This window comes from Diadema antillarum, unplaced genomic scaffold (assembly GCF_040938485.1).
Source record: "Diadema antillarum isolate AM-2024a unplaced genomic scaffold, OU_Dant_1.0 seq00000546_RagTag, whole genome shotgun sequence".
In the NCBI taxonomy this organism is placed as follows: domain Eukaryota; kingdom Metazoa; phylum Echinodermata; class Echinoidea; order Diadematoida; family Diadematidae; genus Diadema; species Diadema antillarum.
The window spans coordinates 859,870-874,710 of record NW_027271492.1 but is presented as its reverse complement, the minus strand read 5'-3'; the positions used below and the strand labels follow the sequence as shown (position 1 = coordinate 874,710).

The following is a 14,841-nucleotide window of genomic DNA, read 5'->3' as shown; positions in this document are numbered from 1 at the left end:
ATAACTCCACTTGTGACCACACATAATTAAGAGTTTATGCACTCTATACATCCATAACTATGTACTGGTAATAGATTCCACTCCTAACACTCATGACCCCATTCATGGTTATTATTCAGTTGTTTTTATTTTTTCTTACAGTGTATGTGGTTATGTCATCGTAGGCAGTTGAGTACTGTACAAGCTGTTATTTTCGCCTACAGATATTTTGCGAATAAAGAGATCACATTGAGGGTATCATAAGTGCACTAATGGCTGTCAGTTTGAGATGTTTTTGTGTGTGTTGTTCAATTTGTGGTCCAATAGTGATTCATAAAATTCATTTAAATTAATGCTTCACAAAAATAACAGCTTATACAGTATTCCCATCATTTTCCTTTGGCACTTTAACTTAAAATGTCAAATGTTTTGTTTTGTTTTGTTTTTCATTTTTTATTCATACGCATGACAACTCATTGCGCTAATGCACAAAAAAAGAAAGAAAGAAGGAAAGACATTACTACAATGTACTACTATAAGTACACAGTACACATGAGATATTCTTTAAAGGGACATTCCAGACGATTTTCATAATTTCACATCATGAAGTACATAAATTGACAATTATATGTATAGGTTTGTGGAATTTATTGTGGTTCTTGAGCAGAGAAACAATACTTTGAAAAATCTTAAACAAATTACACTGAACAAGGATGACGACATAGGAGGTTCACATATTTCAGAAATGTGTCAGTGTAATTTCATTACAATACCGCTTCCTTGAGAGTTCACCAGAGTATCATCTATGCATGCCTTCTTCTTTTGTTCTGCTTCCTTGAGCCCCAACTCATGCATTCTTATGGTGACTCTGCCATGTCATCATCCTTGTTCATTGCAATTTGTTCTAAATTTTGAAAATATTCTTATTCTTCATCCCAATTATCACAAATTCTGAAACTCTGTCCTCTGTAAAACTAATTTATAGTTCGTTCAAACATAAAAATCTGAAAATCATCCAGAGGTCTCCTTTAAAGCTGCAAGAGGGAAAACTTACCGGCAGTTTTCTGCAGCACAGATTTCTGGTTGCCTCTGGCACTGTTCGTCAGTTCTTCTGTCCTCTGCATCTGGTCAAGGAGATCAGGCATGCTGTCAGTGAGGGCCTGGAACAGGTCCACTTCCCACTTTTTAGCATCTAGGGCATGCAAGAGTTCTTCCAGTTGGGGCTTGGTGCTGTAGTACCAGACTTCATTTTCACCCTCCCTGGGAAAGGTCAATGCAGAGGAAATCCAATTTGATTATAAAAACATTTCATACAGCTCTAAGCGAACCATAGTATTTGAAATCAGATACAAACTTATCTTCTTCTTTTTTTAAATTTCATGACAACAGCATGATACCCGTTAAGATTGTAGTCATAATCTGATTTGATTATTGTGCTTCTGGGCTTGTAGGTTTGATTGGCCAAAAGGCCCTACTTCTACATACATGGTTGGTGGTCAGTCCAGACACACTCCATTAAACATTATAATATTCTACTCTAATTGCTTTTCTGGCACTACAAGATTTTGTACACATACTTTTTGCCTTACCCCCAATTCTACATGTTCTCTGGTGGCATCTAGTATCTAGACTACTTACATCTTAGCATTAGTTTTGATAATTTGACCACAGTGATCAAGCTGTAATCCAAGGACACAAATCTTCAGCCAGTCTTTTGTATACTTGGGGAGGAGAGAACTAATTTTGAATTACTTTGTGTGCTGAAATGATCATGAGCTGCAATTTTGAAGATCAATATAGAGAGAATTTTGATTGTGACACAACTTGCAAAGTATCATGTGTTCATATTATGTTGGTTGCAACTGATGACACTGCTGGTGAAAATATCTAAAGAAGAATATGATACCTTTTCACCAATTTAATCAATACCTGGTATACAGTCAGCAATCAGTACTCAGTATGGCTTTTTGAATTCATCCATTATAATCTGATATTTTGGAAGGTTCTTCTTCTTCTCCTTTCTTGTAATAATTCTCAAAGAGCTACATTGTATGCAAGCCTATCACAAAGATGATCTTTAGGTATTGTGTAGTTAGGTGGGCCATTCGCCACTTCAGTGCATTAGCATCCTACCCTTTATAATGAATGAATGAATGAATGAAGTAAGATCTATACTTCCCTTTACACATTTGTACATGTATAAATGCCAGTAGAAAGAATTTCCTCAATGGACAATAAAAGGAATAATATGAATCTGAATCTGAATTATTGTAATTATGTTTTTTGTTTCTTTGAAGATAGCACTTGAGCACTTACTCTCTACACTTCTGCTCTGACAGATACAAACCCACTATGTCCTTGAATTCTGCAGATGTTTCACTAATGAAAGTGGGTAATTTTCTTTCAGTGTTCCCATACACAACTACACAAGCAGGCCATACACAATAGATGCAAGAATAACAGGACTGAAATTACTCATTCAGCCAAACAGATGTTCAATAACACAAATAATAAGTTATCCTTTGCATTATTAATGGTATATTTTGGATTCTCATATTGAATGTCACCAAACATAGGTACACTTCTTGAAGTAGCAGATTTCCCTAATTGATGCAGGATAGAGTAATCAAAGTTTTGAACATGTGGCACCTTTACTCTATAAACTACTGTGCATGACTGCTGCCGAGTATTATCTATTCACAAAATGAAACATAATGAAGGAGGGAAAATTGCTCCAAAATTCAAAATCAATGATAGATCTTACACTTACAGGAACTTGGACTCCCGTTATAACGAAGTCATTATGATTGGCAGTTTTCTTTCTTTACATTGAAGTTTCGTTACAATATAAATGAACAAACATTTAAAAACAAAACAAAACATAGAGCGAATGTTGTGGCCTGAATTTTTACTTTGCTGTAACTGGAATTTCGCTATAACTGTGTTCATCATATTTAACAGGAGTGCACTGTACATGACTCTCATCAACTTACACAAATAATCTCCTACATAAGTGCCAGTATTTCCTGCCATGTCGGTCATAACCAAGGGGCTCCTGTCGGATGAGGAGTCCGCTTTTCTCAACCTCAGAGATGCAGTCATACACACCAGCAACACGGTGCTGTTGACACACAGTACACAGCCAGTCATCCTCTGGGACTTCTACTAGATCGACACATTCAAGATGATACACAGCCGAGCACGTTTCACAGCAAATGAGATCTCCAAGTTTATGGCAAGAACGACAGTGATCATCATACGTGATTGCTCCCTCACTTAGGATTTCTTCACGCACTCTATTCGATGCCAAGAACTGGTCACACAGGAGACGTAGGACTGTCAGTTTATCCGACACTGGTGAAAAGGGGTAATTTTCACCCTCCAGTGCACCCAGGGCACTCCTGAATTCTTTGTCACTTTCTACGTACGCTCGCACAACTTCTGGCCAAGTCATGCTGTCCAAAAACAAAATCTGCACATTCACACTGTCACGTTGGTCATGAGGCCCAAAAGTTGTCCCGCTACTCTCTTCTTCCTTAATGAGTGTGTACAAAAGTGCTTGATGAGTTTCTGATAATAACGTACATTGTTCTTCACTGCAAAGTGCAGCACAGAAGTCCTCAAATCGAAAAGGAGACAATCTAAGCTGGTGGCTAAAATGTCTAAGCACCTCATACACAGACAGGGCCTCCAAAATATCTTCAGTGTCAAGCATGAGATCTGTACTTGAGGGTGGAAGTTCAAGAGATGGAATTTCCTCGTATTCAAGGAAAGGCAGCGCTAGGGATCTGCTTGGTCGAGACAGCAATAGTCTCCTTTTAGCTGCACTGCTGCCATCACTATCGCTGTCCTCATCTAAATCGTCAACATCCCCAAGTGAATTAGAGTCAGAGCTTTCATTACTACTCTCTTCTGATGATGATGAAACAAGCAGTTCATCATCATAGTCTTTTTCATCTTCATCATCTGAACTCTCATACTTTGGCCTGCCTTTTTTCCCTCTGCCCTTTCCTACCTTGGGTTTTGGTTTTGATTTGCTCTGAGGTGGTCTACCTCTGGGTCTTCCACTCCCTCTACCCCTGCCAATAGTTACTGGGCTAGATTTTGCTGGGGTGTGCTGAGCCGCTATCACCTCCTGGATAAGCCGCTGACTTCGCCTGGCAGCCTCCCGCAATCTCGGCGATCTTCCTCGGCCAGATGCTCCGGTGCTGCTGGCCAAACTGACAGGGGTGCTGCAACGGGAGCTGGCTGGACTCGAGTTGTTGCTGTGGCCTCCCCTTCCTCGTCCAACTCCTCCGACAGATTTCTTTGCATTTGTCGGCGACTCATCCTGAGAATCGACAAGCGATTTTGGTCGTCGCCCACGTCCTCGCCTCATTTTAAAATTCACTTGGCGGCTGCTACCGAGTGCTTGGTAACCTTGCACACTCTTAACCGTGGTTTCAGATCCACTTGCACCGCGAGGAAACACGAAATCGGCATTCTATTTACGAATCGCACGCAGTTTCTGCGATGTCCGCCATTTTCTGAGCTATTGACCACGTGACCTATTACCTCACTCGACGAGCAAATACGTTAGTGCTAGCGAGAGCTCCGGGTCCGCTACACTCTGAACTTTTTTTTCGAAAGGCTTCCATACGGTGTTTCCCCCTCCATTGTTCCTGTGGCATTAATTACGGCACTCACATTTGAATCAGCTGAACTACCAACTAATAATGACTGCAATTTTCCATGATAAGGAAACCAGAACATTATCAAAAATGTTGGCATGAATTATATAGCCTTCATGTTTGAAACCAAATCTGAGTGATGGAGGTCTCCCCCACGTACAAGTGAGCTTAGTGAACCGAAATCATGCCAAGTCACTTTGTTTTGAAGAGAATATCATTCGATGAGTCAAGAATATTCTGTTCATGATGATTTATCCATTTACATGTCAAATGATGGAAAGATTAGCGATACAAGTTGTAACTTAATCACTGAAAATTTTGACGGTAAACGGACCAATCAGAGACGCGTTTACATCATTCACTTGCAATAAGAGTGCGCCGCACTCGCATGCGCCAATCGCATACACTAGTGTACAACGATATCGGTATTTGAGTGTATTTGGTACGTACCTGGCGCAATCACTCGGTAAGTCAGAATCTGAGCGATATGAAAGGCCATCTAAGCAATATTAATGTTGCAGCATGCACTGCGGAATGACCGCAAATGAAAAATATTGATGGGGAAGTTTGACCATTGACAATCAAACCTGCCTTTGCGGCCACCTGCCGTAAAAAAATCTCCACCCACGAGGAAAAAAAGCCTGTAAGGACCCTGTCTAGCGACCACCTATCTAAAACGGCCGCCTTTTTCGTCTCCCGTGGGTGGCCGTTTTAGAGGCGTTTGGAGGTGAGAGTCACCTCCCCGGTTTGAATGTATTCTCTCTCTCTTTTTTTTTTAAAGATTCCAACAGGTAAGTAAGATTCAGTTGCGGATCCAGAGGGGGCACTTCGGGCGCGCGTCCCCTCTGTATTTTTTTTTAACAAAAGAAAAAAAAATGAAACCTGGAAGTAGCACCAGTATATATATATATATATATATATATATATATATACACTGTATATATTGTAGCGCGAGAGTGTATCAAAACAAAATAAAATATACAAATACATCCAATCTCTCATCACACTATCTTGGCTGCTGCCACCACATGATTTAAGGAGACATGACCTCCAGGACTAAACGACCAACTTTATCATTCAGCCCTAATTCACCAACGACACTAACCAGCTACGAGACAGAGTAGGAGGAGGGGGGGGGGGGGGGATACTGACTTCCTATTCGTTCGCAGATCTAGTTCGCACTTGAGCTGTAGCGGTCTGTTGTAAGCACGTGTTTGAGTTTCTGCTATACACTACTGTCTGTGACGTGCACTACTTATCACGAGCGAGCCATGGCCTCGACTAGTTTAACGTGTGAATTGAGGTAAGCTTTGTAAGTGCAAATGATTGTGTAATGGATGTGATATTAGCTGTACAGCATGTTTATTTACAGTAAGACTCTAACTACATATTCTGTATGTAATTTACCAGTATTGCCATGCTCAACTCGATAACTGCACACACGCAGTCACGTAAACAGTCATAGCCAAACTGTCAGCTTCATAACATTCCACACACTAACGTTAGCACATGCACAACACAACCTCCACACTACTGGCCCTGCACTCCTACAAATAACTGTTCTCGTTAATGTAAACTGGTAGCACACTACACTCTCATGTTAAGCCGAGTTTTCGATGGACGTGAGCCTGTCTGGATTACGCCTAGACATCTTGCCACACCTAATATAAGATGTTGTTATTAAGAATAATTAGGAGAATTAAGTTACACTACCGTAGTCTACATTACCTCTTGTGCTACTTTCAGATCAATCAGTATCACCCACAAACATCACTATGAGCACAGACACAAACATGTCCAATAACATCGCTGTCATTCACTCCACAACATACACAAGTCACATACTAGCCTTTGCAAAACAATCAGCTTGCAACCATGCCACTCGTGTAGACAAGCTAACAATAATTCTAAGTTACTCAAGTATGTAACATTCAACTGGAACTTTAATAACAGAGTACCAACTCGGACTCTGATCTCAACAATATGTACATAACTAGAACAATTTGGTCGTCACCAAGAAAGCCATAAATCAGCAATCAACATGAAAATTGCCTAAGTCTGTGACAGTGTCTGCCACAGTGTGTGTCTGTGACAGTGTGTGACCCCACAACAAAATACTAAGTGTCAGCACTTCATACAACACTGCCATGTTCATACTAATAATTGTTGGCAATGTCCACACCATATCTGATTCTGAGTTGAAGTCCTCACAATTTGGACCACACTACCACGTAGGGAATTTCTAAGTGTCACCCATATCACAGAATGACTAAGTTGTCTCAATTTGTCCCATACTTTAGAATATCAATCTATCAGTACTACTGCCCTCAAAAATTCTAAGTCAGTGCAATTTGTACTTCACTATCAAATATCAAATTGCTAAGTATCACTTCAAATATCCCAAAAAGAAATGTCTAAGTTGGGAGAATTTGTACCCCGCTCTCAGGTAGCAAATTTCTTAAGTGTCAATACACGCATCTCTGGAAAACATCTAAGTGGTAGGAGTTCGTACCTCACTATAAAATATTGAAGTCCTAAGTATCGCTTCACATGACCCTCAAAAATTTCTAAGTTGGTGCAACTTGCACCTCACTATAAAATATTGAAGTCCTAAGTATCACTTCACATGACCCTCAAAAATTTCTAAGTTGGTGCAACTTGTACCTCACTATCAAATGCCCAAATTCTAAGTGTCAGTACACTCACATCATAAAATATCTATCTAAGTCAGGTGCAATTTGTACCTCACTATCAAATGTTCAGTTTCTAAGTGTCGGTTCACTCACAACTTGAAAATGTTTAAGTCAGCGCAATTTGTACTGCACTACCATGTTGCAAATTTCAAAGTGTCAATTCTCATACTATCAGTATCAACTCCTGAGTGTTGATACACCCATCTCTGGAAAACTTCTAAGTTGGATAAATTTATACCTCACTATGTATTAGGTTTCAAATATCCTAGTACAGCTCTATATGTATGGTACTACTCATCGGTGTTACACAAAGTGTCTTGGAATATTCAACACTGTTCGTGTCTTATCTCTCAGAATTCTGAGTACCTTCAACTCGTACTGTACAACCTTAAGTGTCACTTCCCTCTCAGAATCCTAAGTGGCTTCAATTTGTACCACACTTCCTTGAGTAACCTCAGAACTTCACTGCACTATAGATTTACGAGATGAGTCGGGGGGGGGGGGGGGGGGGAGGGGGTAGGGAAGGGTAAGGGATTGGGATAAAGTAGATTATAGGGCAATGATGCACTTGTGTGTGTTTCGTTAGACTTCTATTCCACATAAGTCTAAGCTTATGGACCTTTTCTTTCCTACAGCTTTATAAAGATTGACCCGTACCAGGCATCTCCTTTGCCTATCCTACTCGCTCTCTTTAAATACACGTCAACCGACCCAGTAACTGGCCAAGTTACTTTCCTCTTTCTTCCTAATAATTCTTAAACCATCCTCCTCTCAGGGAAACAAACAAAACACGGAACCACCCCAGGCTGCTCACATCACTCACTGTGTCGGTGACTGTGGCCCCTACTCACCCACGTCTGTGTGCATACTCTGGCCTCGAGCATAAAACTCCCAGGTATCACTACCAAGGTAAACTTTATAAGCTACTGTCTTCAGGTCTTGGGTAGCCGACATTCCCAAGCCTCGGCCCTTGCTGTCTGTAAGTCTATTAACTATCACAGCACATACCTTCGACGGTTAGAGACTCAAATAAGAAAAAAAAAATATCCTTGGATATTCAGAATTATAATAACTTTCAATATTCTCACTCTTATACTCTGTATATTAGGGAATTCCTTATTCACTCTAACAACCAATAAATATCACCTTGGAGTACACCATTACCTGGGGACCAAGCCTAGTCAGGCTATTTCTACAAAGTATCAATAAGTAAATGCCAATATTTCTTGACTTAGAAATTTTCCCTATCAACCAGCCTTGACACACTCTTTTGTTTGTTGCTTGTGAGACACACTCTGATTCTCCTGAAAATATACCTTCAGCTTACATTTTAACCACAAGTTTTACCAACCTATGTCATAATCCATAAATCTGTGAACTATCCAAAGTTCAAATTTAACATTTTCCTCAGAATGTACTTCATCCAAATTCATACCATAAACCGATAGTCAAACAAATAGCCATTCATATTTTTCCCGCATTTAAGTAATCGATCAATTTCGTAAGCCAATAGTCAAACAAATCTAGTTGTTTTCCCTCACTTTGTCAGTCCTACAAAAATATTAGACCAAAATCCCCGGATCCCAAATATAATTTTGTTTTGTCATTTTCTCGTTGCTGGGCTGCATGGTGCCTGTAAAGTATTTAATAAAAGTTACACAAACAAATGAAATACATTGTGTTCTCATACTTTTCCTTGTAATCCAATTAGATGATATCAAACCAATGACATGACACTTTCAACTTCATGTATTCTGCCATATACATTCTAATAATGAATTTCTGCTTAACAACTTATCACATCAAACATTCTGAATGTGATATAAATACTCATATAATTTTAACATCCTTCCAAATATTATTACCCTCACTTTCTAATAGATAAATGTTTAAATCTCATTCTATATTCTAACCTCTATCTAATCTATCAGCGGTTGAGAGAGAGAGAAAGAAAGAGAGAGAGACAAAAAAAAGAAAATCAGCACATCGTATATCACTACTGGTCGGAGAGACAAGTTGGTGCAGGCTAGACTGAAAACTTGGCCGCAGTATCTAAAGTCGCGCTACAGACACGACCGAAACCATGTCTTTATTTGAACCAGAAGCTAAAAAAAAGGTTTCACCGAAACATTAAAAAAAAAGATTTCACCTCAACCAACATTGCCTCTGAACACCGACAAAGAGAGAGAAAGAGAAAGAGAGCAGTGTCTACATAGACACTTTTGACAATTGCAAAAATATAACCATCTATTCTATCCCTAGAGTCTACTCACTCTGAGAAGATGCGTTGAACTATTTAGGAGCTAGAAGCTAGGATGGGAGAGGAGCTGAAACTGCAATATATGGCTGTAGAGACAGATCAGGTCAAAGTGCAAGTGAAAGTTTTGACCCTTCACTTTTGTCAAGCTTACCCGACGGCAAGTTCCTTGCTGTCAGCCTTACTAATGCTGAAAGCTTATTGGTTGAAATGCATTACTATGATAAACTTTGATTGGTTAATATTTTTTACACTTTCACTTCAACTGCAGAACTGACCAATAAGAGCTCAATAATTAGGCGGGTGATTCAATCCAGTGGATCCTGCAATTGCCGTTTCACTCCTCAAAATACACATTTTTCAAACCTTTCTAGCGTATAAATTTCCTCATTTGACAACACATTCACTAGACATTTCTGGATTCTTGATGCTTGTAACAAAAACATCTTCCATAACATTGCCGTCGCAATGATTATAAGCCTACAAGGCAAAACATCCAGGGTACGCTCTATGCAAATGAGCTCTAGCGGGGGCAGGGTTATGTTCCAACATCAGTACCCCTTTGCTCACCCTTGCCTCAAGTCACTCATCCCTTCTCTATTAACTGTGATTGGCGGAGAGTTTTTGCGGACAGAGCAGTGATTGGTTAGTAGTAAAGTAGCATGCCGCCAAAAAGAGACTTAGTTAACCAATCAGATTCTGAAGAAGGGATTGACATTTGGATCCCTCTGAAGTTCAATTTGCGACAAAAGAACCTACTTTACGTCCACTTCGGTAATGCAATCTGCAATTCTGTGCATTTCATGCAATTGCCAGAGATATATTCTCGCTCTACACAGAAATATATGCTATGTACGCATTGTGATACAAAGATTATATGCGTACAAGTCCAATTCACCTGGGTGAGCTATATGCAAATGAGCTCAATGCGTGTGTGAAACTGGCTGAAAATCACGCACGTGTTAAACAATGCTGTGTGTATGCGATGCGCGTACCCAGGGCCTTGCCGTCGGCATCAATCACGTGCTAGTGTGTGAAGGTGACCTTGACCCCTTCTACTCGCATTATTTGTAAACAATCATTCTACTATGATGGAACCTAGCAGCCTAATTTTCATCAGCTAAAGTCAATTCACTTGTACATTGTTTACCGTATACATGTGCCTCAACATTCTCGCATCGTAATGACATTGCCATGCATGGGTAATGCACTGTACTTATAAGTATAGCCTATTTCAACACTCAGTCTTACAATTGCCAGTAAACCTCTTTATATGGCATGTATTTAACTGTATATAATGTAAATGGAATAAAGAAAAAAAAAATATGGGGGGGGGGGTACCACTGTCACACTGCCCCCTTTCTTTTAATTCGCCGTCCCGGCGACTTTCTATACACTCGTTCGAATAAACTTCTCAATCGATTTGAATTGAAAATGTACAGTCATTCACTAATTCACCGAATGCTAGTATTTGCATCTGCTAACTCATTTACATCAATGTCTCTCAATTTATTCTTCCACAGATTCATGGAGGTAGAAATACCGCTGGCTGCGCTCTTGGACCCTATCCTCTCCGTCCTTCACACGCTGGTGAGTTGTGGAGTGGATGCAAAGCTTCTCAATGGTGAGGTAGCCTGTCGGGGGACTCCTCAACATGATTACCAGCTTGACGCGGCCACCTTCGGTTGTCAGCTCCACCGTGTCCATGGCAGCTGCGTTGTCGGGGACGATGGGTGTCTCACTGTCGTCAGCATGGACATCGATGGAAGCGGGACTTCCCTCCGCCATGGCCTCATCCGCCTTGTCAGCTGCCATTTGAGCAGGGAGGGGATCCTCATCCCCAGACTCACTTGAGGTTTCCCAACTGCAGTGGGGCCGATCCAGACTGCGAGTTGGAGACTGGAGACTTGGAGACTTATCAGCCTTCCTGGGAGTTGGCTCAGGGGTCGCCTCTTTTTCCTCCAGCACTGGTACGTCTTTCTTGGATGCTCGCCTCCTCTTCTCTGCTTCCTCCCCTATTCTCTTACTTATTCTTCGGGCCATTTCCTTCCGCTTCTTCCTCTCCTCTGCCTCCTGCCTCCTCATGAAGCGGGCAGAGGCCGCCGCGTGAGTAATGTAGTGGGCCTCGTCACGCCTGGTGGGATGTTGTCGTGCGTAGTGACGGGCGAGGTCGCCACGATTGAGACTCTCGTAATCACATCTGTTGCAGGTGAAAGTGAGCTCTGTATGATGCGCCAATTTTACGTGATCTCTGAGCTTCTCAATAGAAGACCGCGCATAGGTACACACTGGACACTTGAAAAGCATCTGTATTACATGAACAAACAAAGACAAGGAGGGAAAATGGTAAATTCACTTGATTAGGATCTTTACTTGTCTTGATACCGTCGTGGCTTAACTCTCTTTCTTGGGGGGTTTCTGCGGGCCCTCAGCTCTTGTAGCCAGTTCTTCATAGGGGGGACCAAGGTAGGTCTTAAGACGATCGAGATGCACAATCTTAGGTTTACTACGACTAGATTCTTGGATGCGGTACACTACGTCAGATAGTCTGTGTGTAACAAGGTAAGGCCCTGTCCACTTGAACATTAACTTAGGGCAAACACCTCGCCTCCTGTATGTACCATGCAGCCACACCCAGTCCCCTTCATTATAGCTTCTTAGCTGTGTATTTCTGTCATATGTACGTGCTTGTTTTTGGGCAGCTAGTTTCAGCTTATGTCTTGCATTGTCATGTACATCATGAAGTGTCTGTCGCAACTCAAGTGCATAGTCTGATTGTTCTTTCTCTTCTCTTTCAGGATGAGGGGTTGCAGTCATGACGTCGATCGGAAGTGTAATCTCCCTGCCCATCATCATCATGGTCGGTGTTTCACCTGTAGACTCTTGGACTGCAGTGCGATACGCTAACATTGCGAAAGGAACTTTCTCATCCCAGTCACGTTGATTTTCTTCTGGATTGAGGATGGACGCTACCATACTGATGAGGGTACGATTGAATCTTTCCACAAATCCATCTCCCCTTGGATGGAATGGGCATGTTCTAGTCTTTTTAATGCCAAGCAACTTACACACTTCTGCCGTAAGATTAGACTCAAAGTTCCGTCCTTGGTCACTGTGTAATTCTTTAGGCACTCCATACCTGCAGACAAACTCTTGCACAAATATTCTTGCTATTGTACTTGCTTCCTGGTCAGGCAGTGGATAGGCTTCTACCCATTTGGTGAAGTAGTCTCCCACTACAAGTATGTACTTGTTTCCATTCTCAGTCTCGGGTAGTGGTCCCAAAATGTCAGCTGCCACTCTTTCAAGGGGGGCTCCCACTTGATACTGCTGGAGGGGTGCTTTATTCTTTTTCGGGGGATTCTTCAGTCGTGCACACACTGTGCATTCTCTAACTGTTGATCTGACATCAGCAGCCAAGCCAACCCAGTAGTACCTTTGTTGCGCCTTGTGCATCAATTTTATTAACTCCAAGATGACAGGCTGTTTTGGCACTGTGTAGTTCAGTCAACACTCTGTGTCGAAGAGAACGTGGTAAGACAGTTTTCCAGCTGATTTCCCTCCCATCAGCTGATTCCCATCTCTTCATTAGGACTCCATCTTTGACTTCTAATAGATCCCAATTTATCCAATAAGTCTTGACGGAGGAAGAAAGAGCAGAGATATCTTTCCATTCAGGCCTGTGTGCATTTTCTTCTTTCCAATAAAGTACATGCTTGATATCAGGATCACTTAATTGTCCACGGCGTATGTCTGTCGTCGTGATGGATGGTGACAAGCTGATTGCTTGTATTCTTTCTGTGATTTCTGACTCCATAGCTGTAAATATACCATCCAGTGCTTGTGTAAATCACTCCATTCAATCTACGCATAGAAAATAGTAACAGGCAACCGTTATGAATAACAATTATTTACAACATTCACTTCACTGTCATATCTACTCCTTATTACAGACATCTGCCAGCTGACCACACTGTGCACAGGGGGCGACGTGAAAGTCCATCTGCATTGGAATGCACTCGACCAGCTCGATGCACAAGGGTGAGTTTGTATTGACTTATTACTTCAAGCCAGCGAGCTAGTTGTCCCTCAGGGTTCTTGAAGTTGAGCAGCCATCGCAATGCTCCATGGTCTGTTCGCACAGTGACTCTCTGTCCATACAAGTAAGGTTTGAATTGCTTCAGAAAGGTGACTACAGCAAGGAGCTCCCTCCTCGTGACGCAGTAATTCTGTTCTGCCTGTGAGAGTGTCCTGCTCGCATATGCAATGACTCTTTCTCTTCCTTCCTGCTCCTGTGACAGGACAGCTCCGATGGCATACTTGCTTGCGTCAGTGTCTAGAATGAAATCTCGCCCCATTACTGGATAAGTGAGAACTGGTGCTGTGACGAGTTTCTCCTTCAGTGTTTGAAATGCAGTCTCACATTCGGATGTCCAGATGAAGGGATTTTCTTTCTTGGTGAGTGCTGTGAGGGGTTTTGCAACATCAGCAAACTTGGCGATGAAACGACGATAGTATGATGCCAGCCCCAAAAAGCTCCTCACATCTGTTGCGTTGCTAGGCGTTGGCCAGTTTGCCACTGACTCTACCTTGGCTGGATCAGTACTCACTCCTTCCTCTCCTACCACATGGCCAAGATACAACACTTGTGTTTGGAATAGTTGACACTTCTTTGGCTTCAGCTTGAGCTTAGCCTCACGTAGCCTTGTGAAGACAACTTGCATCCTTGCTACAACTTCATCAACTGTTGGTCCAAAAACAATGATATCGTCTAGATATATGAGAAGTATTCTCCACTGAAGACCAGCAAACACATTCTCCATCAAAACGTTCAAACGTAGAGGGGGGCATTGCAAAGCCCAAATGGCATTACCTCAAATTGAAATAATCCACCTGGCACAACAAATGCAGACTTGAGTTTTGCATCCTCATCGAGGGGAACCTGCCAATATCCAGCAGCTAAATCCAGTGTGCAGAAATATTTGGCACCCGACAGATAGTCTATGGATTCGTCTATTCTTGGTAGGGGGTATGAATCTTTCACCGTGTGTTGATTTAACATCCTGTAGTCGACGCAGAAACGTTTCGAGCCGTCTTTCTTGTCAACTAACACCACCGGTGATGACCACGGGCTTGCAGAGGGAGTGATGATGCCTCGGTCGAGCATGCTCTGTACTTGCTCTTCAATTTCTTGTCTTTGTCCCATGGGGGGTCGCCTTGGTCGTTGACGAATCGGGGCTGC

The 14,841-nt window shown here is 41.8% G+C and overlaps 1 protein-coding gene across 1 annotated transcript in view; it reads right to left on the bottom strand.

Annotated features, from left to right (window-relative positions):
- LOC139734738 (nucleosome-remodeling factor subunit BPTF-like) overlaps window positions 1-4,485 on the bottom strand; it is a 34,095-nt gene extending 29,610 nt beyond the window's left edge. Inside the window, exons 1-2 of the mRNA XM_071645532.1 lie at window positions 2,973-4,485; window positions 1,034-1,239 (exon numbers count right to left, since the gene is read on the bottom strand). Of these exons, the coding sequence (XP_071501633.1) occupies window positions 1,034-1,239; window positions 2,973-4,357 (1,591 nt within the window). The 5' untranslated portion in view covers window positions 4,358-4,485. The remainder of the gene's footprint in view (window positions 1-1,033; window positions 1,240-2,972) is intronic.
- Window positions 4,486-14,841: the final 10,356 nt, after the last annotated feature.